Raw genomic sequence first — 26,796 nt, 5'->3', positions numbered from 1 at the left:
TTATAAACATTCTTATACATGTTTTGTATAGATATATGTTTTCATTTCTTTTCAATATATGCTTCGTGAAATGTTTTGGGACATTGGGACGTATGTCTTAGGAAATTGCTAGGCCATATGGTAACTCTGTTTAGCATTTTAAGGAAGTGCCAGATGGTTTGCCACAGTCCACTTTATATCCTGCCAGCAGAGTGTGAGGGTTCTAGCTTCTCCACATCTTCGCCAACATTTGCAATGATCTGTCTTTTTTGTTTTTGCCATTCAGGGCGTGTGAAAGCCTCTCTCACTTTGATTTGTGTTTCCCCAGGACTAAGGGTGTTAAGCACCTTTGTATGTGCTTGTTGTCTATTTTATATCTTCTTAGGGTAAATGTTACTTCAGATCCTGTGTCTATTTTTAAACTGGGTTACTTATTTTATTAAATTGTAAGAATCTTTTGTAGTCTAGATACTAAACTCTTCTCAGATATATGATTTCATCCTATGGGTTGTCATTTTATTTTCTTGATTGTACCCTTTAAAAAAATTATTTTTTAATATCAATGATGACTTACGTATTTGTTTTTTCTTTTCTTTTATTACTTGTGTATTTGGTGTTATATCTAAGAAACCATTGCCTCATACAAGGTCATGAAGTTTAAACCTTCCCCCCGCCCTGAGAGTTTTGTATTTTTGGCACTTACATTTAAGTCTTTAATCCTTTTTCAGTTGATTTTTGTGATGTAGGAGTCCAATTTCATACTTCTGTTTGATGAAATCCAATTTTTTCAATTGAGTAGTGTTGGCACCCTTTTGAAAATCAATTGAAAATAAATGTGAGAATTTATTTCTAGATTCCAAATTCTATTTTATTGGCCTATAGGCAATCCTTATGCTAGCATCATACTGTGTTGATTATTGTAGCTTTGTAGTTAAGTTTTAAAATCAATAAGCATCTTCCAAATTTATTCTCCTTATTTCAAGATTCTTTGGGCTATTTTGGGGCCCCGGTATTTCTAAGTGAGTTTTAGGATCAGTTTGTTAATTTCCAGGAAGGCCAGCTGGGATTTTGATAGGGATTATATTGAATATACAGGTCAATCTGGGAAGTATTGCAATCTTAACAATATTTAGTCTTCCAATCATTGTGCATGAGATGTCCTTGCACTTTATTGAGTGTTTTTAAATGTCTTTCAACAATGTTGTATAGTTTTCAGAGTATAAATAAGGTTTACATTTATTTTCTTAATTTTATTTCTAAATATTATTTTTGATGCTATTGTAAATGAAATTTTTTAAATTTCAATTTGTTCATTGTTAGTCTATAGAAATAAAATTGATCTAAAATATTTTTTATTGATTTCAGAGAAGAAGGGAGAGGGAGAGAGAGAGACAGAAACATCAGGGATGAGAGGAAAATCATTGACCTGTTGCCTCTCACACATCCCCCACTGGGTATCAAGCCACAACCCGAGCGTGTGTGACCACCTGGTGCCTAGGCTCAATCACTGAGCCACTGGTGGGGCAGAACTACAATTGATTTTTGTATATTAACTGTGTATCCTATAACTTTGTTGAATTTATTGGTGCAAATAGCCTTTAGTGGATTCTCCAGGACTTTCTATATACATGACCAAGTCATCTGAAAATTTAGGTTTACTTCTACATTTTCAAGCTGAATGCCCTTTCTTTCATTTTCTTGCTGATCAACCTGTCTACAACTGCCAGTGCAATCCTATATAAAAAAGCCTAATATACTAAGTGTCCAATTGTCTGGTCATCTGTTCAACTAATCAAAGAATAATATGCTAATGATATGCTAAGGCCACTTAACCACTCGCTATGGGGTGCACTGACAGCTAGGGGGCAGATGCTCTGACCAGTAGGTTAGCTTGCTGCTGGAGTCTGGCTGATCCGGACTGAGCGAGATGGGCCAGACATGCCTGAAGCCCTCTCCTGGTCCCTCCTCAGTGGCCAGCCTCCTGCATCCCTCCCTGGCCCCAGTTGTGCACTGTTGGAGTCCCTCAGCCTGGCCTGCACCCTCTCGCAATCTAGGGCCCCTCAGGGGATGTCAGAGAGCCAGCTTCGGCCTGATCCCACAGGCCAGGCCGAGGGACCCCACTCATGCACGAATTCATGTACTGGGCCTCTGGTGTTGAATATAAGTGTCAAAGCAGATATCCGTATCTTGTTCCTGATGTTAAGGGGAAGGCAGCCAGTGTTTTACTATCAAGTTTGATGTGAGCTGTGGGTTTTTAAATAAATGGTCTTGATCTGGTTGAGAAAATTTCTTAGTTTGTTCATCATGAAAGGGTATTGGATTTTGTTACATGTTTCTCTGCATCTATTGAGAAAATCATGTGGGTTTTGTCTTTTATTCTATAAATAAAGTATATTACATTAAACCAATCCTGCATTCCTGAGATAAATGCCCCCTGATTTTGGTGTATAATCCTTTTTATATATTGCTGACTTTAATTTGCTAATATTTTCTTGAAGGTTTTTATTTTATATTCATAAGAGATATTGGTCTAGAGGTGTCCCCCTCCCCACCTTGAGATGTCATTGTTTACTTTAGATATCAGAATAATACTTGCCTCAGAAAAAGTTGTGAAATAGGCACTACTTATCAATTTTTGGAAAAATTTGCTAAGAATTGGTATTAGTTGTTCTTTAAACATTTGTTAGGATCCACTAATAAAGCAATCTGGATCTGAATTTTTGTTTGTCAATAGTTTTAAATTATTAATTTAATATTTTAATTGTTATAGGTCTAGACAGATCTTCTAGTTCTTCTTGAGTCAGCTTCAAATTCTAGAAATTTTTGTTATCTAAGTTATCTAATTTGTTGGCCTACTCGTGTTTACAGTATGTCTCTATAATCTTTATTTCTGTACGGTTGGTAGTAATGTCCCTTCTTTTATTTCTGATAATAGTTTTCTCTCTTTTTCCTTGGTCAGTCTAGTTAAAGATTTGTTCATTTTATTGATATTTTCAAAACACTGACTTTTGATTTTATTATTGTTTCTATTTCTCTACAATTTTTGCCATTAATTTCCATTCTTATATCCACTATTTTCATCTTTCTATTTGCTTTGGTTTTGAGTTTGCTCTTTCCTTTCCCAGTGCTTTAAGGTAAAAAGTTAGATTATTGATATTAGATATAGGTGCGTGTATAGGTGTTTAGAGCTATAAGTTTCCCTCTAAGTACTGCTTTTACAGCATCTTTTAAGTATTGTTATGAAACAATGCATTTGGTATTTCTCTGTAGAGAGAAGATACTTAAGCATGCAAACAGCCACTCTGGGATGTTAATGACTTGAGCAGTGCTTTCTTTGTTTATTTCTGTTATCTCTCAGCTTCATTTGCCTCATGCTCAGCTGTTTGAGCCCACTAATTTCCAATTGCTGGATTGTTTTGGGCAGTTCCCTGGAACACATAAGAATAATTTTTTGAGGCTAGTCTTTGATTTTTTTCTAACTCCAGGAGGACTTTTTAACTGCTGCTTGGAAGAACTAGCTGGCCTATGATTTAGCTTGTTGTACTTAACTAAAATAAGCTACCAGTTAATTCTTATTTGCTGACCACCAAAATTTCCAATGTTTTTTAGGGCTTCCTGAAGCTTAACTTCTCCACACTCTGTTTCAAACAAAGTCAGTTCCTTTAGGGAGATCTTTAGAGTGCTCTGTTCCTACGGAATGCCTTTATCTTTGGGAAAAACTGAGGTATATTTTCCATAAAATAAAATGCACACATTTAAGTGCATATTTTGAGGAGCTATGATATGTATATACACTGTGTAATTGCCATACCAATCAATCATAAATATGGGCTATTTCCATTACCCCCAAAAGTTTCCTTATGCCTATTTGCAGTCAATTTCCCCTGTCTTTTGCCCCAGGCAGCCACCCATGTAATTTCCATTACTAAAGTTTAGTTTTGCTTGTTCCAGGACTTCATATAAATGGAATTGCAGTATGTACTCTTTTGTGTCTGGCTTCTTTTGCTGAAAAGCTATGGATTTTTTATTATTGAAAATAGGCGAAATTGCTGGAGGCTAATTCCAGCATGTCATAATAAATGTGAGAAGTCTTCAAATGGTTGAGTGGACTCTTTCAGCAGGGCTGAAAATCTGCATATATTATTGCTGTGTAAAATTGGTGTAACAGCCAAAGACAGTTCCCGAAACCTGATAATCTTTTTACTGTTCACCAGACTTTACCTTTGATAGGTATATCTGCTTTGCTAGAGGGAAAGTGTGTGAATAAAAAGCCCTGTGTGAGGAGTTTCAGGGAACTTAGTCACTAGAACTAAGCTTCTGTCTGGCTCCCCAAAATGCCTTCCAAATTTATATTTCATGCCTAGTCTCTTTTTATTAATTTACTCATAGTCCTTCTCCAGATTTCTGAACCCTTCTAAATGCTGAGAATGACCCTGGCACAAAATATCAAAGATTACTGAATTTAATGGCATTCTGTTGATGGTCAGTAATATATAGGGTGGTTTACAGTTGCATGTGAAACAAGAGTTTATTCTCTCCATTTATTTATTTATTTATTTATTTATTTATTTATTTTTTACTTTAAAAAAGTTCGATTTATTGGGGTGACATTGGTTCACATTTTTCCTCCCTGGAAATAACCAATATTGCAGTATTGAGTCTCCTTCCAGATATAGCTTATGCATAGAAAACAATTGCATATTTTCAAAGAAAAGAATTGATTAGTGTCAGATTTGTGTACCATATATAACACTAAGGATGTATTTTCTTTCAATAATGGGGGAAATGGTTATTTTTCAAATTTTAAAATATATGGACATTTATTATATTACCTGGAAACTACAAAAAGGAAAGATAAGAAAAGGAAAACTGCCTACTATCTTATCATTTGGAAATAACATACAATTATTTATATTTCCTTCTAGGACTTTTATACTAGTATACAATATGTTACATCTTTAGTTTTTACTTATTTTCAACTTTTTCAAGTCATTAAATGTGTCTGTATATTCATTTTTAATGGCTTATTTGTATATACCACAATTTATTTAACTGAGTCCTTTCATTTGAAATTCAATTTGATTTCAATTTTACACCATATAAACTTTGATTTGATATATATTTATTTTTTATTTATTTATTTATTTATTTTTAATTAAATTATTATCTGTGTACATATTTTAACATTGACCCCTCCTACATACTATTTTTTATTTATTGATGACTTTTTAATTTATGTGCAAGTTTCCAAAGTGAAAAGACTGTGTTTGACTTGATTACTTCTATCCTTATAGCACAGTGCCTCATTATGTGAGTTTAAATATGAGACCATATATGCAACAACAAAATGCACATTTTAAGTGAAATTAAACCTCAAAAAGGATTTACTTAAGTGAAATGAAATCTCAGAAGGGGTTGGGTTTCTGATTTTTTATATAAGTTGATTTTGGAAGATAGGACAGTATTATTTCACATACTAAAGGCCCAGTGCACGAAATTCATGCATGGGTTTGGTCCCTAGGCCTGGCCTGCAATCAGAGCCATTTTCTCTGGCTGCCCACAGCTGGCCCCGCCCCCCACTGCCAACCACCCCTGATTCCTGTTCACCATTGGGTGATCGGAGCCTGACAGCTGGGGGAGGGGACTGAGAGGTCAGTCGTTCTACCCACTCACCGCCCTGCCCCCGCCACCACCCATTCCAGTTCCCTGTTTGCCATCAGGCAATTGGAATCGATGGTAGGGGGAAGGAACCGAGAGGTTGGCCATTCCCACTCGCTTGTTGGCCCTATCCCCACCTCGGGTCTCCCTTTGTGTGTGGGGCGACTGGCAGGATGGGGGCCTTGGCCTGGCACTACCCATGTCCCCCACCACCCACCCCAGGTTCTCCATTCCCCATTGGGCGATTGGAGCACGCCAGCCAGGGAAAGGGACCGAGAGGTGGTCAGTGCGCCTCATAGTGACTGGTTGAGTGGTTGTTCTGCCGTTAGGGTCAATTTGCATATTACCCTTTTATTATTTAGGATTATATAGGATAGCTACAAATCTTGGAGGATAAAAGGTTTGTTTATTCTCTTTCAAAAAGGAAGAATTGGACTAGGGGTTCAAATGTAAAAGCAAGGTCACAAAAAGGGCCTCCATTTCCAGTAAGCTGCCCCTGGTGTGAGTCCCACTGCAGTTGGACAGAGAGCACACGTTGTACCACTGGAGTGAACAAGCTGTAGGACACCAGACCAGCTGGAAAGCATCAGATAAAACACACTTCACAAGTGACTGTCAGACAATGCCATCTCACACATTACAAAAAGCCACTTTCTCAAAACAATCCTGTTCCTCAGGAGAGGTCTATTTTAACACAATACTCACTAGACAATTGCAGTCTTGTTTATAATTCTAAATGAGGCAACAGAACAGCCACTTGTTCAGTCTGCAAAAAAATCTTTCCCCACCCCTAACTATGAGTCTGCATAGGGAACAAAGAAGGATGCTTCCAGAGCAAGGGACAGTCAGGCAAAGGAGGAGGGCAGATGGAGCAGATTTTGTGAGAGTTCAACTTGTGCCTGAGAAGGGTAACATTTCAAGTCCAAATGAATGTTTAGAGATTGCCCTTGTGTTGACAGGGCTGCATACCTGGCTGTAAAAATGTCTATGGAGACCAGGAACACTGAGTGCCCAGTGATAGCAATAGTTTCTGGGGACCATCACATTCTCGGGCACCCCATACATTGTACTTGTCACAGTCAGGCCCTGGTCTAGGTTTAGGCTTACACATGTGTAAAGAAGTTTCTGGAAGATGGCTACACAGGTAAACACCTAACCACAGCTGCACACAACAATTTCAATAAAATACAACTAAAATATAAAATGGCCATTGTCCAGAGCTACAGGAAGTCGACTGACTGAAAATTCTACAACAAGAAGGAAAGAGAAAACCAGAAGGAAAATCAGAGGAGCTGGAAAAGCCTAAGGTACGGAGACACGGTGCGCGTGGGGAGAGGACGGAGCGGAGAGGAGGGGGAGGCTGAGTGCCTGGCTGGCGTTCCCTGGCGGGAAAAAATAAAATCTCCGGACTGGGCTGACCCCCGACCCAACAGTGCTGAACCCCAGTTTTAGGCCAGACCCTGGGGACCCAGGCTCAAACAGAGGGAGACGGGGCTGTGAGGCGGAACCCCAGGGGAGGGGCGAAAAGCAGAGCCCCCAGAGTGGCACACATTGCGCGCAGAGGACGGACTGTTGACTCTGATGCTAGATTGCCCTAGCGGGAAGGAGACAAAAGCTCCGGCTGTGCTGAGGCCCAGTTCTCACTGCTCTGAACCCCAGTTCTAGCCAGAACCTGGGGACCCAGGCTCAAACAGAAGGAGCCTGGGCTATGAGGCAGAATTCCAGGGGAGCAGTGAAAGGCAGAGCCCCCGGAGTCGCGCACATTGCGGGCAGAGGACGGACTGTTGACTCTGATGCTAGACTGCCCTAGCGGGAAGAAGACAAAAGCTCCAGACTGGGAAGAATGCGATCAGGAGCAGGAGCTGCTGCTGGGCGCCGGCAAGGAGCCAGGCGACAGAGCCCCCAGGGGGTGGAGGTGCTGCTGGGCCCTCGACTGCTGATTGCCGGCCATGGAGCAGGGGCCGGGGGCTGCTTCCTGGGTGGCGCCGACCCCAGAAACAGGCTGAAGCCATGCAGGAGGCTGCGGAGAACAAAAGGGCGTCTCGGGCCAGCCTGCTGAGCTTCCAGGATGAGGAGGAAGAAACCGAAGAAGTTTTCAATGTGAAGAAATCAAGTTATAGCAAAAAGATAGTAAAATTACTTAAGAAGGAATACAAAGAAGATCTTGAAAAATCGAAGATTAAGACAGAACTCAACTCAGTAGCCAACATTACAACATAAATGTGTTAAAAAAAAAAAAAAGACAGAATGTTGGAGTGGCGGCGGCCAGGCCCAGAGTGTCCAAACCCTGGAGCAGCAGCAGCTGGACCTGGAGCAGCAGCAGCCAGGCCCGGAGCAGCCAGCCCTGGGGCAGTGGCAGCCAGGCCTGGGGCAGAGGCGGCCAAGCCCAGGGCTTCCAGGCCCAGAGCTGCCAGACCCGGAGCAGCCGGGCCTGGAGCAGCAGCAGCCAGGCCGGAAGTGGCCAGGCCTGGAGCAGCAGCAGGCAGGCCCGGAGCAGCCAGGCTGGGAGTGGCCAGGCCCGTAGCAGCTTCAGCCAGGGCCTGAGCGGCTGGTTGTGGAGAGGCTTGGAGCAACAGAGGCCAGACCTGCAGCAGCCAGCCCGGAAGAGCTTGCTCCTCGCCTGCCCATGCCCCAGGGCTGCCTCTCAGACTTGGCTGGAAACTTTTGGGGGAACTTGAGGTTCTGCTGAATCAAGTGATGAAGGCTTAGATCTGGATGTGTTCAGTTGTTGTAACGCTGGGGTGTTGATCTGTGAGTGCCTTGTGTGGGGTCTGGAAGAGGTTGGTTGATCTATTTGGAATTGTCTTTTATGTGAAGTGTATCCTTGGGCATGTGGAGGTATTATTGATTTGAGAAAATGCTAAGTAATTGATTTACTACCTGAAAAATTTAAAGTTCTGTAAGTTTAAGGTCTCTTGCCAAAAAGAGGTTTTAAAGCTAACACCTTAATTTTAATGGAGAAAGGGGGGGACAAGCCCTTCCCACCCAGAACAGGTAATCCAATTCCAGCCAGCAGCTATGTTTAAACAATGTGTTCATTTACATTTGAATGGCTACGCCTTTTGAAAGCCTAAGGGCAAGTTTACATATAAACAAGTTTGCTTCTCAGTTCCCAGGGCAGAAAAAACAAGGTTTAAAATTATTAGATTTTAAAATTTATTCTTAAAAATACAAAAGTTTATTAATAAAAAAAACAAACAAGGAAATTAAAAAACCTGATGAACAATATTAACTGTTGATTATAATAGAATCAGAGACACGGGAGGGGAGTGGACTGATAATTCTCGGGGAAAAGGAGAGTGGTGGATGCTGGAAGAGACTGAACATAAACTGTGTACCTATGGATGAGGACAATGGGGGGTGGGAAAAGGGCAGAGGGTGGGGTGGGAACCTGGTGGAGGGGGGAAGAAATGAGGAACCTTTGTAATAATATGAACAATAAAGATTTATTTAAAAAAAAAAAGAAGTTTCTGGCAAATCTGACCTTGAAACCCTTTGCAGAGAAAACAGACACAATCACAGGCTCTCACCTCACTGGAAAGTAGATTTTTGACTATGATATACAGAAGGAAACTATTTCTTGGGTCTGTCTTTCCCTGAAGGTATAAAAAGCACTTCTTGTTAAATATTTTATGATGATACTTGTTACAGTGATGGGGAAAGTTTTGATACTTTAAAGATGATACTTTATTTGAGGGTCTGCTGAATCAAGTGATGAAGGCTTAGATCTGGATGTGTTGAGTTAGTATAGGGCTGGGGTGTTGATCTGTGAGTGCCTTGGGTGGGGCCTGGATGAGGCTGGTTGACCTATTTGGAAATGTCTTTTGTGTGAAATGTATCATTGGGCATGTGGTGGTATTATTGATATGAGAAAATGCTAAGTAACTGATTTACTATCTGAAAAGAAATTTACTATCGGGGAAAGGGAGGGAGGAAGAGACTGAACATAAACTGCACCTATGGATGAGGACAATGGGGGATGGGGAGGGGGTGGAGGGTGGGGTGGGAACCTGGTGGAGGGGGGAAGAAATGAGGAACCTTTGTAACAATATGAACAATAAAGGTTGATTAAAAAAAATAATAAAATAAAGATGATACTTTACCATTAACTTGTCCAACATTTACCCCAAATGCATCTGTCTTCACAATGGATCCAGCAACCCAGATAAATTTCAGTTCTTCTGTCAAGAATTAGATATAGTGAGAAAAAGTTTAAAAAGTCAACTATATAAACTTTGAAACATATTCCTTATTTTTTAACTTTAATTTAATTTAATTAATTAATTTTTAAAATTCTCACCCAAGGATATGTTTTTATTGATTTTAGAAAGGAAAATAGAGGGAGAGGGAGAGAGAGAAACATTGATGCAAGAGAGAAACATCAATTCGTTGCCTATTGTATGCACCCTGACTAGGGATCAAACCTGCAACCTGGGTATGTGCTATGACAGGGAACTGAGCCTGCAACCTTTCGGTTTATAAAACAATGCTCCAACCAACTGAGGCACACTGGTCAGGGCTTTAACTTAATTTTAAATAATTATAGACACATGAAGTTGTAAAAAGAAAATAGTACAGAGAATTCCTTGTACTATTTCCCCATCCTCCAATGGTAATATTTCACATAACTATATATAGCACATAATCAGACCCTGGAAATGGACATTGACATGGATGCTACTGCCACTATTTGTTTTGAAGTCTGACAGTATGATATCTGACAGTATAAAATTAAAAGATGAGTCTTACAAATCAAGAATGAGTTCCACCTCCTGCTAAGATTTACTACCACCAGGTTCATGTTCTCTATATTCTTCTCTCCTCAGGCTACAGATTTATGGTTTTGTAACACCTCTGCCTCCTTTGGGCACAGAAATGCTGTTTCCTCTAAAACTTGCTAATTTCTCATCTTGAATGCAAGAGCAGGCCTCCCCCGCCCCTCACTCCTTAGCAGACAACTTTTGTTGTCCCTACTGTTTAGCAGACAACTTCCCTTGGTTCTACCAGAAAGAGAAAGTGGAAACTTTTGGGGCATCTCTCCTGGCGCTGCACTTTAACATTCTGTGGCAGGAACACAGTGCAGAGACTAGACAGCCCAGTCTGTGGTTCACCCTGAAATGCGGCATGCATGAGTCCTCTGTAAACAATGGCTGCTAGACTCTGCTTATGAATTTGAGCCAATTACCATGAGAAGTCCTATTTGGCAGGTACATTCTTCTCTGGGCCAACAGGTTGTAGAAAAAAATGTCTGTACTTTAGTCGAGAATGATGCATTATCTATAGTGTATCCTTTTGCTTGCTCTGTGGCTGCCGCCATTTCTGTTTGGATTTGTTTACCTTCTATCATTGAAACTTTGTATCCTGGAGTGGAGGCCTAGGTAGGCCAGGGCTGCAGAAGCTTGGCTTCCTCTATTGCCGGGGAAACCCAAGCCTCTCTCCTTTACTCTGTGGCTGCAGCCATCTTAGTTGGGGTTAATTTGCATATCTCTCTGATTGGCTAGTGGGCATGGCTTGTGGGTGTAGCAGAGTGATGGTAAAATTGCATATTACTCTTTTGTTAGGTAAGATGTTAAAAGTATTCTTTTCCAAAGTATTCTTAATCTGGTCAACAAACAAAAATGAGGTGAGCTATCCTATAGCTAGCTGAATTCATTTATATCAGCTCTGCAATACTACAAAATGATCAAGACATCTGCTCTTTTATCTGTCTACAATTTAAGTAGTGTGACATTTTGATAGGAACTTATGCTTATAGGCATGTAGACATAACTGACCAAAACATAAAATCTTGTGCAGTTACTGCCTGTAAGTGGCAAGTGTCCCAGAGAAGGGAGAATGCATGGTGAAGGCAGGGAGAGGAGTGCCTGGTGTGACTGGGGAGGCTGTGCATTTGGCTATGTGGATGCTGTGTGCTCCATGGCACCATGTGACATAGGAGTATTAGTCAGCAAGGTGTGGACAGCGGGGAGTAATGTGGCCTTGGCAAATATGGTCATAGCCGCTGTATTTTCTCCTTTTTGAACAGAATCTTTAGCACTGTTGATTTTATGTTTGGGGTGGGGAGTGGGTTTTGGTGATAAGGTTGACAGGTGTCATTTGCAGAGCCAATGGTACATAATCAAATAATTTTATGGAATGATTTGTGATCTGAGATAATAGCTTTCAATACTTTTTAGTTATAAAGGTATTAAAAAGAATGCAGGGATAATTAACCCCTATTAGGGAAATAATTATTCAGTTCTTAAATTAACTATACTTCCTTTCTTAGATTTTTGACTCAAAACTGTAGAAATAATAGGGTTATTTTAAACTTATTGAGTTTTAAAAATGTAAGATACAACTTAATATCCCAATATACTAAAAGCCATACTTGCCTGTGGGATCTTCCTTGAAAGAATCTTTTTATAAGTACATTTTGTTTCTGAGTGACTAAAAAATCACAGGCATATATTTTGAACTCTTTGCTTATTTGATAAGAAAAAACTGAAATGATTATATATAAAGCTGAATGAAGAAAGTAATGCCTATAGGAATTCTTATATCCAATGGATAAGAGTATTTTTGGTAACTGCAGCCCCTGCCTCCAAAATTGCAAGTCTGCAAAACTGCAGCTCAAGGTGCCCCTGTGCCAGCTCCACCCTCCTGCAGGCTGAGTAACCCACAACTGCCCCAGCTCTCTAGACTTCTTTCCTCAACTGTAAAATGAGGAAAATCTCTCTTTACAGCATTGACATGAAAATTAAAAAGCAAGTCTTCTGCACGCTGAAAGTGAGTACAGACGTTAATGGTAACGTTTCCTACAATGTGCTGGCGGCCTCCCCGCCTTTATTTTTTTAAATTTATTTTTATTGTTGACACTAATACAGATGTCCCCATCCCCTCCTAGCCCGCTTCCCCTTCTCTCTGGCCATCATCACACTGTTGTCTGTGTCTATGAATTATGCATATATGCTCTTTGGCTAATGTCTGCACCTTCTTTCATCCAGTCCCCGCCCCCTGACATCTACCATTCTATGCATTTATCCAAGCCGGGGTTTCTATTTTGCTCCTCAGTTTATCTTGTTCTTTAGAGTCCACATAGAAGTGAGATCATATGGTATTTTGGTTTCTCTGACTGGCTTATTTCCCGACTTCCTCCCTGGTAGGCTCTCACCAGGTCCCTTACCCCGTTTGGTCTATATATTCGTTTGTTTATGACATTGTGTATTAATGTTCGCCACCGTTGTTGACTTCCTCGGTGACAGCAAACGCAGAGGACAGTCCCATCTTCCCAGTCAGCTGGCGTGGCTCCGGCCCCATGAGGCTCCCTCCGGTTCCTGGCCCCGCCCCCCGCCCCCAGCCCCGGCTCCTGGCCCCGCCCCCCGCCCCCCGCCCCGGCTCCTGGCCCCGCCCCCAGTCCCCAGCCCCCAGCCCCGGCTCCTGGCCCCGCCCCCAGTCCCGGAGCCGCGCGGTGATTGGCGCTGTCCTAGCAACCGCCACGCCGCGGTCATCCTCCGGCCGCGCGGCTACTCGGTCACAAGCGACGTCGAACGGCGGGAGTCCTGGGCGAGGAGCATGGCCCCTGCGCGCGCGGGAGGCGCCGCTCACCACCCGGAGGGAGGCGTCCCTCCCCCGCCCTCCCGGGTGTGAGCCGCGGGGAGGGGAGGGCGGCTGTGGAACCGGAACCGCCCGCCTGTCACCTGACCGAAGCGGAGTAAGTGTGGGCTGCGGTCACTCCACGCCAGACCCTCCGCGGGCTCAGGGGAGCCTGGGAAACCCAGCTTCCGAGCTGGACCGTCCCTGTCCCTGGGCCGAACCCGGCCCGGAGAGGCTGGCGACTGGCCTCCTCTCTCACCTGTGTGCTGCCTGGTCAGGGCGGGAGAGCTGGCCGCGCCCGCCGCTCCGGAGCCCGCCCTCCGCCGGCCGCAGCCGCAGCCGCAGGGACCGCCGCCCCGCGGCGCGCTCCGCTCTGTGCCGGGGCCAAGCAGGATGGCCAGGCAGTCCGGGCTTCGGAGGTGATGCGAGAACCAGAAACTCACTTACCCTGACAGGAGTAGCCTAAAACCGGGTCATCTGTTTGCATTCGCTCTCTACAACTCTCCGTCCTCGGAGGCCGCGGTCCCTCCCCCCTCCGCACCGGCGTGGTTTTCACAATCACCACCTAGATGAGCCCGTTATTTTGCTCTTGATTTATGGGCATAACATTTATACTTAGTTTCCACTTGGTAGTTAATCTTCTTATTTTTCCTCAGCAATGACCTCCTCCCCTAAAGCACCACAGTTATCCTCAGGTTTTCTTTTTTTTGGCCCCATTTTCTCAGCCGTGAGGTAGCCCATGTCAGTCTCCCTGCCACAGCCAAGCCCTGCCCCTCAAAGGCAGAGAATGGGGTGGGGTGGGGAGAGTTACAGCAGGGCACCCATGGAGCCTCAACCCAGCTTTATTTTTGGAACAATCAAAAATCAACTCACATAAATCACAAGATATATCCATTTAGACTTCGTTTTCAGAAACTGACAAGGATATAGGAGGTTTTGGGCGTTGATAATAAAGCAAAAGTATAGGAAATATATTTTTATTGATTTCAGAGAGGAAGGGAGAGGGAGAGAGAGGAACATCACTGGTGAGAATCATTGATCGGCTGCCTCCTGCATGACCTGTATGGAGATCAAACCCACAAGCTGGGGATGTGCCCTTGATCAGAATTGAACCTGGGACCCTTCAGTCTGCAGTCCAACGCTCTATCCACTGAGCCAAACCAGCTAGGGCAGGAAATATTAATAGAATTAATAGACTCTTAAGTTGTGCATCGTGCCTCAACCTTTTTAAATATATATTTTATTGATTTTTTACAGAGAGGAGAAGAGGGATAGAGAGCTAGAAACATCGATGAGAGAGAAACATCCACCAGCTGCCTCTTGCACACCCCCTACCGGGGATATGCCTGCAACCAATGTACATGCCCTTGGCCGGAATCGAACCTGGGACCTTTCAGTCCGCAGACCAATGCTCTACCACTGAGCCAAACTGGTTTTGGCAACCTCAACCTTTTTAAAAATATATATTTTATTGATTTTTGCAGAGAGGAAGAGAGGGATAGAGAGTTAGAAACATCGATGAGGATCATTGATCAGCTGCCTCTTGCACACCCCCTAGGGTAGGGGTGTCGAACTCAATCAGAGAAGGGGCCAAAATCTAAAATCCAGCCTAAATCGAGGGCCAAATGGTTTACTGAACAGTCATAAACTGTCATTGTGATGGAAACGCAGCGGAGTGCAGTGATGACAGCGCGGTGCGGGCCACATTGCAAGGCCTGGCGGGATGGATTTGGCCCACGGGCCTTGTGTTTGACACATGTGCCCTAGGGGATGTGCCCGCAACCAAGGTACATGCCCTTGACCGGAATCGAACCTGGACCCTTCAGTCCACAGGCTGACGCTCTATCCACTGAGCCAAACAGGTTTTGGCGTGCCTCAACCTCTTACCATCTAGGTCCAATTGTCAGAAGCTCTGAGGATGTCCACAGGTGCTCACCTCAGCAGCTGTGGCCACATCTTGGCTGCCCAGCATGGCAGACCCCAGAGTTTGGGCTGTACATGAGGCCCTGTCCTAGTTCCTTTGGTTGGAGCCTTTGGATTGTGCCAGATTAATCTTTCTATTTTTCCCCAAATTCTGCATTCTCTTCCCGTTCCTGCTTTCACCAGACTTTGACCTCCTCCTCCTCCTCCTTCTTCTTTTTCTTTCATCTTCCTCCTTCCTCCCTCCTTCTTCCTCTTTCCTCCCTCCTCTCTCCTCTCTCCTCCCTTCTCCATCCTTCCTCCTTCCTCACCCTCCTTCCTCCTCCTCCTTCCACCTTCTTATTTCTTCTTCTTTTTCTCCCCTCCCCCCACTTCTTTCTATTTAGGAAATCTCTTCCTGTTTCCCCAAGCTTTGTATTGCACTTAGGGCAGCGCTCAACTGGAATTTGTTATTTCTTACTCCTGGGTCCCTCTTTCCCCAATCTGTAATATCTTAGATGAAGAAATCCTGAATAATAATAGTAATAATAACAACAACATAGATTTTATCATGAGATGAACTACTAATAAAAATTTTAGTTAACACTTTAGGAATAGCTTTTTGTCCAGTGCAATTAATTTTTCTAAAATATTCGCTTATTTCAATTAGCCAATTTAAATTAGCCTGAAAACTTGTCTAATATTTTACTGTCAAATTTAATACTCTAAAACAATCTTATTTTACCGTGTAAATATTAGTGGAAAGGATTATTTGCCTTCTTGGGTAGGCCCTGAACATTCCTGGTGGTAGGCTGGATTTAGATATCAAAAACCCACTTCCGCCAGGACCAGTTTGTCTCAATGCGTCGGCCTGTGGACTGAAAGGTCCTGGGTTCGATTCCGGGCAAGGGCATGTACCTTGGTTGCGGGCACATCCCCAGTGGGGGGTGTGCAAGAGGCAGCTGATCGATGATTCTCTCTCATCGATGTTTCTAGCTTTCTATCTCTCTCTCTTCCTCTCTGTGAAAAATCAATAAAATATATATATTTAATTAAAAAAAAAAACCACACACACGCACTTAAAAACAAAACCAAAACCCCACTTCCCCACAGGATGGGTACAAGACAACTCAAACAAGTCTTGTTGTAATGAGAGAATATCCAGAAAATGTCTCTGTTTAAACAGATCTATTTCCTGATCTTAGCCTTGTTAGACATGCAAATCTTTGCCTTGTTTGAAAAAGATCAGGATTCTCAGCAATTCTGAGTGATCAGTTTAATTAAAGTTTTAACACTCATGCAGAGTGGCTGCTGTATGTGAGGTACTGTGCTGAGGAATTCATATAGTTTGTCCCTGTGGTCATGGAACCTTCTTTCAATGTAGAGAGGACAAATCTGAAGTGTTCAGGGCCACATTGGTGACATGTCCGGGCAAAGGCTGGGCTTTCCTGGGGAGAACCACAGGAGCCCGCTGGAGGTGGGAGAGCAGGCGGGCGTGTGCGGGAGGGCCGCTGGCGGGGCCTTTGGCAGCACTGCTGTGGCCGGCGTCCTTGCCCCCACACATCTGAGTAGGTGGATCCCTTCTGTTAGAGATGCCCTTTCTTTCCTTTCTGTTTTCTCTGGAAAAGTTCCATTTTCCATTTGTTTTCACTTCCCTCAGTGAGCATTCTCAGGCTAAAAAATCCCAAGGCAAGATCTGACTCAATGATTCCTACAGGTTCTCTGATCCAACAGTACAAACCAGATTTTTTTTTTTAATTTTAGATTTCTTAAGTCATGTGAGTGCAGAAGGGAATAGGGCACACAACTTAAAGGATTCAGTTGCCTTTTTGTTTGGAATCAAGAACATATCCCTTTGGCTCAGAAGCCTCTTTTAAATTTCCAAAATCCAGTTTAGGAGTCTTAGGATAGTTTACGTAGCTGTGTTCCCTTTTTACTCTAGGGCACATGTGTCAAACACAAGGCCCGAGGGCCAAATCCGTCCCGCCAGGCCTTGCAATGAGGCCCGCACCGCGCTGTCATCACTGCACTCCGCTGCGTTTCCATCACAATGACAGTTTATGACTGTTCAGTAAACCATTCGGCCCGCGATTTAGGCTGGATTTTAGATTTTGGCCCCTTCTCTGATTGAGTTCGACACCCCTACTCTAGGGCATGTAGCTCCCTCTAGTAAGAACATAGAAGGTGAGAGAGTATGTTTCAGGGAAGAGAAAGGTGAATTGGAAATGATGAAATGAATAACAAAAACCTTTATTTCAAGCTTCCTTTTGTTCTCTAAGAACCATTGGCCAAATGTAAATGCCAGTCTTTGTTGGACAGATCCCCAAAAGAAAGTTGAAGCCTATGGTCTGTGCTTTTGTTGTTTTCATGTTCTATGGTTCTAGAGTGGAAGGGAGGAAACAAAACTTCATAGCTCCATGTGACGGGTGTGAGGTAAAAAGATGCTTGGAATGGAAGTGGGTATATGAGACAAAGCACAGTTACCAAAGGACAATGATTTAAGTAATTTATTTGTACATTGCTCTTTCCAGGATGTCAGCTGCTCATCCAGGCAGAAGTCCTCCTGTATTGCTACATTTGCCCCTTGCCGTAGCCTGGGAGCTAGGGGCCAGGGGTGGTGCTACCACTGGAGAAGGGAAGTTAACTAATGTGATGGAATGGACCTACACAGAATTTCCATTCTCAATTTCCCACTCCTATATGATGCTGTCCAAACGTTTTTGTAATATTCTCATCAAATTGAGCCCTCGTGGGAGAAGGCAATATCTTCACCAATAATATGAGTTTGTGTAACTTTGGAATTCAACATATCTGGACAGTACAAATTCATATAAACCTTAAGATGGAAATCATTATCTTTAAAAACTGGAAAAAGACAAATCAGGAAGCTTCTTGATCCTGAGCTCTGAAAATAAAGGTTATTGTTCTCTCTTCAGTGAGGACCCAGAGCCCTAAGAGAAAGCAGTCCCCCTGGAGCAGACTCTGTTGGTAGGCTTGTCCCATAGCATATGGTTAAGAAATGGCTTTGACTCCTGCTTCTGCCACTTACTGGATGTGGGTCCTGAACAGCTTCTTTAAATTCTCAAAGCTTCTGATTCCTCAGATATAAATGGGGTGTTAACAGTATCTGACAAATATGTTATGAAGAATTTATGATATAACACATTTAAAAAGCTCGTTTCAGGGCCTGGCCAACAAATGGAAGTTGCTGCAGTTTTTTTTTTTTTAATAATAAAGGCCACAGAACATCTGTGTTCTAGACCCTACAGCCAAATGATGGGTTTGAAATCTCATTTATGCATCTACCTGCTGTGAGACGATGAAGACCTTAGTTAAGCTCTTTCAGTCTTGTTTTCCTCATCTGTAAAATGGGAATAATAGTAGGGCTACCTACCTCATGAGGTTATTACAAGGATAAAATTTATACTACCGAGAATATACATAAAATTGCTAACAATGACACTTCTAACTTCTTTTCAAAAAAGTCTCCCTAGCTTGGGTCCAACTAATTTCTGTGTTTGAAATTTATGTGAGGCTTTTAGGAAATAGAGTTTTAAAGATGGGATAAAGGCTATTTCCATTGTTAAAAAGTATTGTAGTGCAGGGGCTCATTCATATGCACTCACACTCTGACTGCAGAAGTGAGCAGAGCTTTCCACTCTTGCCCCAGTTGTCAGGCCCTTCCTGAAGTTGTGGCGAGTGGGTTAAGATTGCGTTACAGTTTGGCAACTCCTTTCCTTCTGTGCACATTGGCTATATTTAGGCAGGTCTAGATAAGTTTAATATGCTGCATATTGCCTTGAGCCCTGTTGGTCCCAGAACAGCTGGCCAGGATGTGTCGATCCAACTTTACAGTTTTAGAGAAGAAAACATTCAGAAAGTGAGGCCATGTATTCTGGCTGGGCTGAGCCTCCGCCTGGTTCCCATTCTCTCACTAGCTCACAGTTGGCTGTTCCACATGCAGAACAGTGTGTTTCCTCTCAGCGTTTCATCCTCTTTACCTTCTTTGGATGCATCTCTCTATGTAAAAGGCTAAGTGACCATCGCATCCGAAACAACCGAACTGACGATTGAACAGCCTGTGTGGGCAACCAGGCTGGCAGGGGGGTTAGTGAGAGGCGACCAAACGACTAAGCAGCAGGCTGCTCTGGGCAACCAGGCCCACAGGGAGGGCAGTTGGGGGCAACCAGACTGGTAGGAGCGGGCAGTGAGAGGGGCCAGGTCGGCAGAGGGAGGCAGTTGGGGTGTCCACGCCAGCAAGGGGTGCAGTAAGGGGTGACCAGGCTGGTGGGGGGGCGCAATTGGAGTTGACAATGCCTGCAGGGGAGGCAGTTGTGGGTGACCAGGCTAGCGAGGCGAGGGGGGGGGGGGGGAGGACAGTTAGGTGTGCTCAGGTAGGCAGGCAGGCAGGCAGGTGAGCAGTTAGGAGCCAGTGGTTCTGGATTGTGAGCGGGATGTCCGACTGCCAGTTTAGGCCCAATTATTTTCCAAAATGGAAGACCTTTGTATTTTTCTGATTATAAAAATAAATCTTGTTTTAGAAATCTTTAAATAATGCAAAAATTCAAGCAAAATACAATAGAAAAGGCAAAAGTCCCACACACTCTCACCACAAAGAAAACTACTATAAGCATCTTAGCATATATCTTTCTAAATGTTTTTCTGTGTGTATATCAGTATCTACCTATGGATGTGAATCTTATGGATATCTTTTAGCAATGTATGGAGATATCTTCTTTGCCAACAAATATACATCTGTATTATAATTTGTTTTAGGTTGGAGAAGCACTAACACAGTGGTTTTTGTGTTTTGTAAGAATAGTTTATTGATTTTTAGAGAGAGAGGAAGGGAGAGGAGAGGAGCATCCTCATGACAGCATAGCATCAATCGGCTGCTTCCTTTATGCCCCCCACTGGGGATCGAGCCTGAAATCTGGGCATGTGCCCTAATGAGGAATCAAACCAGCCACCTCTCAGTGCTTGGGACAATGCCCCATCAACTGAGCCACACCGTCCAGGGCTGTATTATACTAGTAATTTTTAACTGGCAGATAGAATTCCACTTCATGGATGTACTGTAATTTATTTCAAACCAATCTTCTGTTGATAGTAGATTATTTCCAAATTTTCAGGAAGTCTGAGTTTGACAATTGCCTTTACAGGAGACCCCTGTGACTTAGATCCTAACACAGAGATGGAGATATCAAGCTCATCTACCATCTCTGCGCAGCAGCTTCGGGGGCAAGAGGGACTGAGCAACCCCAAAACAGACGTGGCCAAGCAGAGTCTCATCTCATCTGAGGAATGGCTCCAACTGCATGGGCTAAAGAGCAACAAATTGAACTTGAAACAGATATTGTCACAAATTGGATTTCCACATTGTGAAGGTAGGGTACTTACAGAGTGATGCTGGCTGGAAAACCCAATTAGCATGCTGCCTGCTTGTTTTGATCTCACTTTCCTGTGGGTAAAAAACCTTGGCACCCCCAATATATGAGTATTCTATAGATGTACATTTGTTCATTTGCATATTAAATATTGGTAATGCTTAATTTCCTTCTTTCTTCTTTGAAAGGTGAAGTATAATTTTTAAAATATTTTATATATTTTTTTGTATTTATGCCATGGAATGTGCAAAACTCTTTCAGAAGGAGGTCAGTAGCGATGTGTAGTTTGAGTGTGCTGTTTTTCCTGTGGTGGCCTTCCTTGTGTTGTAGTCCAGTTTTTTCCCCTAAATGCATTGGGTTGAATGTTGGTTATTAACTCCTGTGAGTACTGTCCTTCAGCAGTGAGTACTGCAATGTGTGAGGATAGTGGATTATACAAGCCTTATAAATTATTTGGAAATATTTACTCCTCTATGTTCTGATGTTTTTATATGTATGATTGGCACTATTTCTTCTTTAACTGTTCGATAGAACTCAGCAGTGAAACTTATCTAAGCCTAGAGTTTTGTTTGTAGGAAAAGTTTGATAAGAAATTCAATTTCTGTAATAGACATAGAGCTATTCAGATTTTTTTGTTTCATCATGGTAACTTGGGAAGGTGTGTTTTTCAAGGAGTTTGTTCATTTTATCAGTGTATTTTGAAAAATATATTGGCAAAATACTGTTCAAATTAGTCCTGTAACATTTTTTAATGCCTGTGGAATCAGTAGTAATGTCCCCTCTTTCACTAATGATATTGATAATTGTGTTTCTCTCACTTTTTCAGGACAACTTTTGTTAGTGGAATATCAAAGAACCAAATATGGGCTTTGTTGATTTTTTTCTACTTTGTGTTTTCTATTTCATTGATATCAGCTTTGATCTTTATTATTTACTTTCTTTTACTTATTTTGAATTAAACTTAAGGTAGAAACTTAGATAATTAATTGTAAACCTTTTTTTCCCTCTTCTAATGTAGTCATTGAGAGTTATAAGTACTTCCTCAAGCATTGCTTTAGTGGAATCCCACAAATCTTGATAGGTAGTGCTTTCATTATGAGTGAGTTAAAAATATTTTCCTTTTTTTTTTTTTTTTTCGTACCGTTTAATTTACAAATGTTTTCGGACTTTTAAAGATACCTTATTTTTGTTGGATTTCTAATTTAATTCTGTTGAGTTAGAGAACATAAGATTTTAATCTTTGGAAATCTACTGAGATTTGTTTTATGGCCCATCATTTGTCTTGATGAATATTTCATATGGAGGGCTTGAGTGAGGATTTAAAAAATATGTTTATATAGCCCCAACCAGTTTGACTCAGAGGATAGAGCATCAGCCTGTTGACTCAAGGGTCCCAGGTTCAATTCCAGTCAAGGGCATGTATTTTGGTTGTGGGCACATCCCCAGTAGGGGGTGTGCAGGAGGCAGTTTATTGATGTTTCTCTCCCATCGATGTCTCTAACTCTCAATCCCTCTCCCTTTCTCTCTGTAAAAATATCAATAAAATATATTTTAAAAATGTTTATTTAAATGCTTTGATATTATATGTGAGCTTTTGAGATTGGTATTTTTTTTTCATGTAATATTGTTTATTTGAAATCTATCCAAGTTATTGCATGTATTAAAAGAAGAAGTGTGCTTCTTTTTTTAAAATTTTAATGATTTTAGAGAGAAAGGAAGGAAGAGGCAAATGGAGAGAGAAACATAGTTGTGAGAGAAAAACACTGATTGGCTGCCTTGCAGGCATCCCTACCAGGGACTGAACCTGCAATCTGGGCATGTGCCCTGACCTTTAATCAAGCCAGTGACCCTTTTGATGCTCAGCCAAGTGAGCCACACTGGCCAAAATGATAATTTGTTTCTTTTTATTGCAGAATAGTGTTCCATGGTATGGATGTACCATCATTTAACCATTCACCCATTAAAAGACATTTGAGTACTTTCCAGTTCTGAGCTATTACAAATAAAGCTATGAACAATTGTTTACAGATTTTTGTATAGAACATAAGCTTTCATTTTACTGGGATAAATGCCCAGGAATGCAATTACTAGGTGGTATGTTAAGTATATGTTGTTTTAATGTTTTGTTAAGAAACTGCCAAACTATTTTCCAAAATGGCTATATTACTCACATGAGTAATTATGAAAGATAGCTTTTCCTCTTTATAACAGCATTTAGTGTCAGCATCTAAAAATTTTAGCTGTTCCAATAGTTGTGTAGTAATATTTTGTTGTGGTTTTAATCTGTAATGCTCTAATGCCTAGGTTAGTTGAACATCTTTTCATGTGCTTATTTGCTCTATATCATCTTTGGTAAAATAAATGTTTATATCTTTTTATCATTTTCTAATTAGATTGTGTATGTCCCATTTCTGAGCACAGACTGTAATATTCTATTCAATAGATCACAGGTACATGGTTTTATTTGATTTCCCATTTAGAACATACATTAGATATTAAAATTAATGAATACCTATTGACTGCAATTTATGCTTTGGCTTCTGTCTAGGACGGTTTCACCAGGTCTTTGAGAAATGATAACACCTCAATGAGGGTAATAGAAAGGAATCTTTCAAAAGAAAACTCCAATGTGAGGTGCAAACATTAAAAAATGTTGAGTTTTGAGAGTCTATTATATATTATAGAAATGAGTCTTTTGTCACATATGTGGTCTGTAAATATAGTCTCTTAGTCTTTAGCTTGTCTTTTTATCCAGAACTTCTGTGTCTCAGCACAAAAGTTTTAAATTTTGATGGTCCCATTTGTTTTCTATTTTCTTATATGGATCATATTGAGTCTCAAAGAATTTCTCCTACTTCCCCCCTAAAAATATTATATCAATAGTAAACATCCTACATTTAGCTCATGATAAATTTGAGTTCATTTCTGTTTAAGATTCATTTTTTTGATTATGGATATCCATTTGCTCCAGGATTACTTTTTAAAAAGACGATTCTTCCTCTTTTGAATTGCTTTCGCATATTTATTAACAATTTGTTGGTTGTACTCGTATGGGGCTATTTCTGGGTTTTCTATTTTTTCTACATATCTGTGTGTCTATCTCTCCACTAATACCAAACAGTCTTAATTACTATAACTACGTTATTACTATACTAGAGGCCCACTGCACGAAATTCGTGCATTGGGGGGTATATGTTCCTCAGCCCAGCCTGCACCGCCTCTAATCTGGGACCCCTCCAGGGATGTCCGACTGCCTGTTTAGGCCCTATCCCAGGGATTGGGCCTAAACGGGCAGTCGGACATCTTTCTCACAATCCAGGACTGTTGGCTCCCAACCTCTTGCTTGCCTGACTGCCTGTCTGCCTGATTGCCCCTAACTACTTCTGCCTGCCAGCTTGATCATCCCCTAATCTCTCCCTGATTGCCCCTAACTGCCCTCCCCTGCAAGCCTGGTCACCCCTAACTGTCCTCCCCTGATGGCCTGATCACCCACAACTGCCCTCCCCTGCCAGCCATCTTGTGGCAGCAATTTTGTGTTCACATGGGGGCAGCCATCTTGTGTATTGGAATGATGGTCAATTTGCATATTATCTCTTTATTATATAGGATATAATGTCTTGAAATTGGATAGACTGATTTCTTCTACTTTATTCTTTTTTAAATTGTTCCTTTATCTTTTCATGTAAATTTCAGATAACCATATCTATGTCTACAAAAAGATCCCTGGGATTTTGCTAGGAATTGGATTAAATCTGTATTTTAATTTAAGGAGAATTGATATCTTAGACCTGAATATCTTTCCATTTATGTATGTTTTTGATTTCCTTCATTCAGGTGTTTTGTATTTTTGGTATATGTCCTATACATGTTTTGTTAGATTTGTACTATTTCATTTTCTGAGGAATTATAAGTGATACTGTATTTAACATTTTTATTTCCATATGCTTATTGCTAGTATATACAGAAATATTCTTGATATTTTTGTATGTTGCTCTTCTATCCTGAGAGCTTACCTAACTTATTAATTCTAAGAGGGTTTTTTTTTTTTTCCCTGCAGTTGACTCCTTCATATTTCTAGGTAGACCATGATGTCATCTCCAAATAGGAAAAGTTTCATTCTTCATTTCTGATCTCTATGTCTTGCATTTTCTTCTCTTGCCTTGTGCTGGCTAGAGCTTCTAGAACTATGTTGAAGTGAAGGTGGAAATCTTTACTTCACTTCATATCTTAGGGGAAAGCTTTCAGTCTTTCACCATTAGCTATATGTCAGCAGTAGGTTTTAAAAAAATGAAGTTGAGGAAGGTCCTCTACATTTCTAGTTTTCTGAGAATTTTTATCATGAATGCTTGCTAAATTTTGTCATTTGAAAGAATCTTTTGATTTTTCTCCCCTGGGCTGGTAATATGGTTGGTTATATTGACTGGTTTTTGAATATTGAATCAGCCTTGTATCTTAGAATAAATACCACTTGGTCATGTCGTATAATTGTTTATATTGCTGAATTCTATTTGCTGATATTGTGTTAAGGGTTTTTGCACCTGTATTCATGGCAGATATTGGTCTTGAGTGTTTTATTCTTTGAGATACTGCCTTTGGATGGTTTGGTATCAGGGTGATACTGGCTTCATAGAATGGGTTGGGAAGTATTTCCTTGTCTTTTATTTTCTGGAAAATATTGTGTAGAATGTTAATTCTTCTTTATAGGCTCAGTAGAATTATTGAGAGAACATGCTCAAGCCTGGGGATTTCTTCTGAAGAAATTTTGAATTACAAGTCCATTTCCTTAATGGATATGGGCCTATTCATATGATGTATTTCATATTGAGTGAGTTATAGTAGTTTTTGTTTTGAGGCATTGATTCATTTAATCTAAGCTGTTTAATTTATGTGTGTCAAATTGTTTGTGGTATTGCATTATTCTTTTTATGTTTGCAGGGTCATTAGTGATATTCCTTGTTTCATACCTGATATCAGTAATTCATGTTCTCTCTCCTCTTTTTTCTCTCTATCCCTCCCCCCCCTCCTTCCTTCTCTTCCTCTCTTCCTTCCTCTCTCCTTCTCTTCTTCCCTCCCTCCGCTGTCTTCTCTCTCTTATTAATCTTTGTCTGAGGATATTTCCCCACTGATTTTTAGAGAGAATGGAAGGGAGGGGGAGAGACATAGAGAGACACACATAGATCGGTTGCCTCCCGCACGCTCTCTGACCAGGACCGTGTGGGATTGAGCCTGCAAATGAGATATGTGCCCTTGACCAGAACCAAACCTAGGAACCTTCAGTCCTCTGGCTGATACTCTATCCACTGAGCTAAACTAGCCTGGGCCATGTATCTTTGTCCATCTTGCTAGAGTTTGCCAGGTTTTTTTTTTTGTATTAAAATACCAGTTGTTTTTTTGTTGTTGTTTGTTTGATTTTTCTCTCTTGTTTTTATGTTCAATTTCATCGATTTCTGCCTTGATCTTGATTCTTTCCTTCTGCTTTCATGGTTTTATTTTGCTCTTCTTTTTGTAGGTGGGAGTTTATATTATTGATTTGAGACTTTTCATCTCATTTTAAGTGTTAGAAATAAACTGAGCCTCCCCCTCCCCCTAAGTCAGGGGTCCTCGTAGAACACAAAACACACTCAGGAGCCAGGCAGCAAGGTAAACATCATTATTTCTATGTAGAAGGGTGTGCACACATGGTCTGGAAGCGAGTATACACTGAACAGGTGTACTACTCAGTTTTATGATCCCTGACACACGTGACCTGTCCTTTGCTCTTGACTGGAGCTCGGCCACATAGTTTTTCGTCACTGACTAATTCTAAGGGAGGGGTTGGCCTTTGCTGTTTCAAGATGTTGGCCCCCAGGGGAGCTGCAAGCCATGTGGCCAATATGGCAGCTGCCAAGCCACACAGTCCAACATGGCAGCTATCTAAACTGTTCTTTGACAGAAAAGATGACTTGTTTATTTTCACATTATGTAAGCATTTATTTTTATTTATTTCTAATATATTTTTATTGAATTTTTACAAAGAGGAAGGGAGAGGGATAGAGAGTTAGAAACATCGATCAGTTGCCTCCCGCATGCCCCCTACTGGGGATCAAGCCTGCAACCAAGGTACATGCCCTTGACCAAAACCTGGGACCTTTCAGTCCATGCCTGATGCTCTATCCACTGAGCCAAACCAGTCAGGGCTATGTAAGAATTTAATGCTATAAATTTTCCTTTTGGCATTTTGAGTTGTACCCCTCAAAATTTATATGTTGTATTATCATTTTTACTGAGTTTAAAATATTTTTACTTCTGCTGAGACTTC

The 26,796-nt window shown here is 41.5% G+C and overlaps 1 protein-coding gene across 1 annotated transcript in view; it reads left to right on the top strand.

Annotated features, from left to right (window-relative positions):
- Positions 1-13,057: 13,057 nt before the first annotated feature.
- The window catches only part of VWA3B (von Willebrand factor A domain containing 3B), a 109,077-nt gene continuing 95,338 nt past the window's right edge, over positions 13,058-26,796 (top strand). Inside the window, exons 1-2 of the mRNA XM_045587251.1 lie at positions 13,058-13,330; positions 20,274-20,498. Of these exons, the coding sequence (XP_045443207.1) occupies positions 20,306-20,498 (193 nt within the window). The 5' untranslated portion in view covers positions 13,058-13,330; positions 20,274-20,305. The remainder of the gene's footprint in view (positions 13,331-20,273; positions 20,499-26,796) is intronic.

This window comes from Pipistrellus kuhlii, unplaced genomic scaffold (genome assembly GCF_014108245.1).
Source record: "Pipistrellus kuhlii isolate mPipKuh1 unplaced genomic scaffold, mPipKuh1.p scaffold_m20_p_27, whole genome shotgun sequence".
In the NCBI taxonomy this organism is placed as follows: Eukaryota; Metazoa; Chordata; class Mammalia; order Chiroptera; family Vespertilionidae; genus Pipistrellus; species Pipistrellus kuhlii.
Note: the sequence above shows the minus strand (reverse complement) of the source record. Positions and strands in the feature narration are given on the sequence as shown.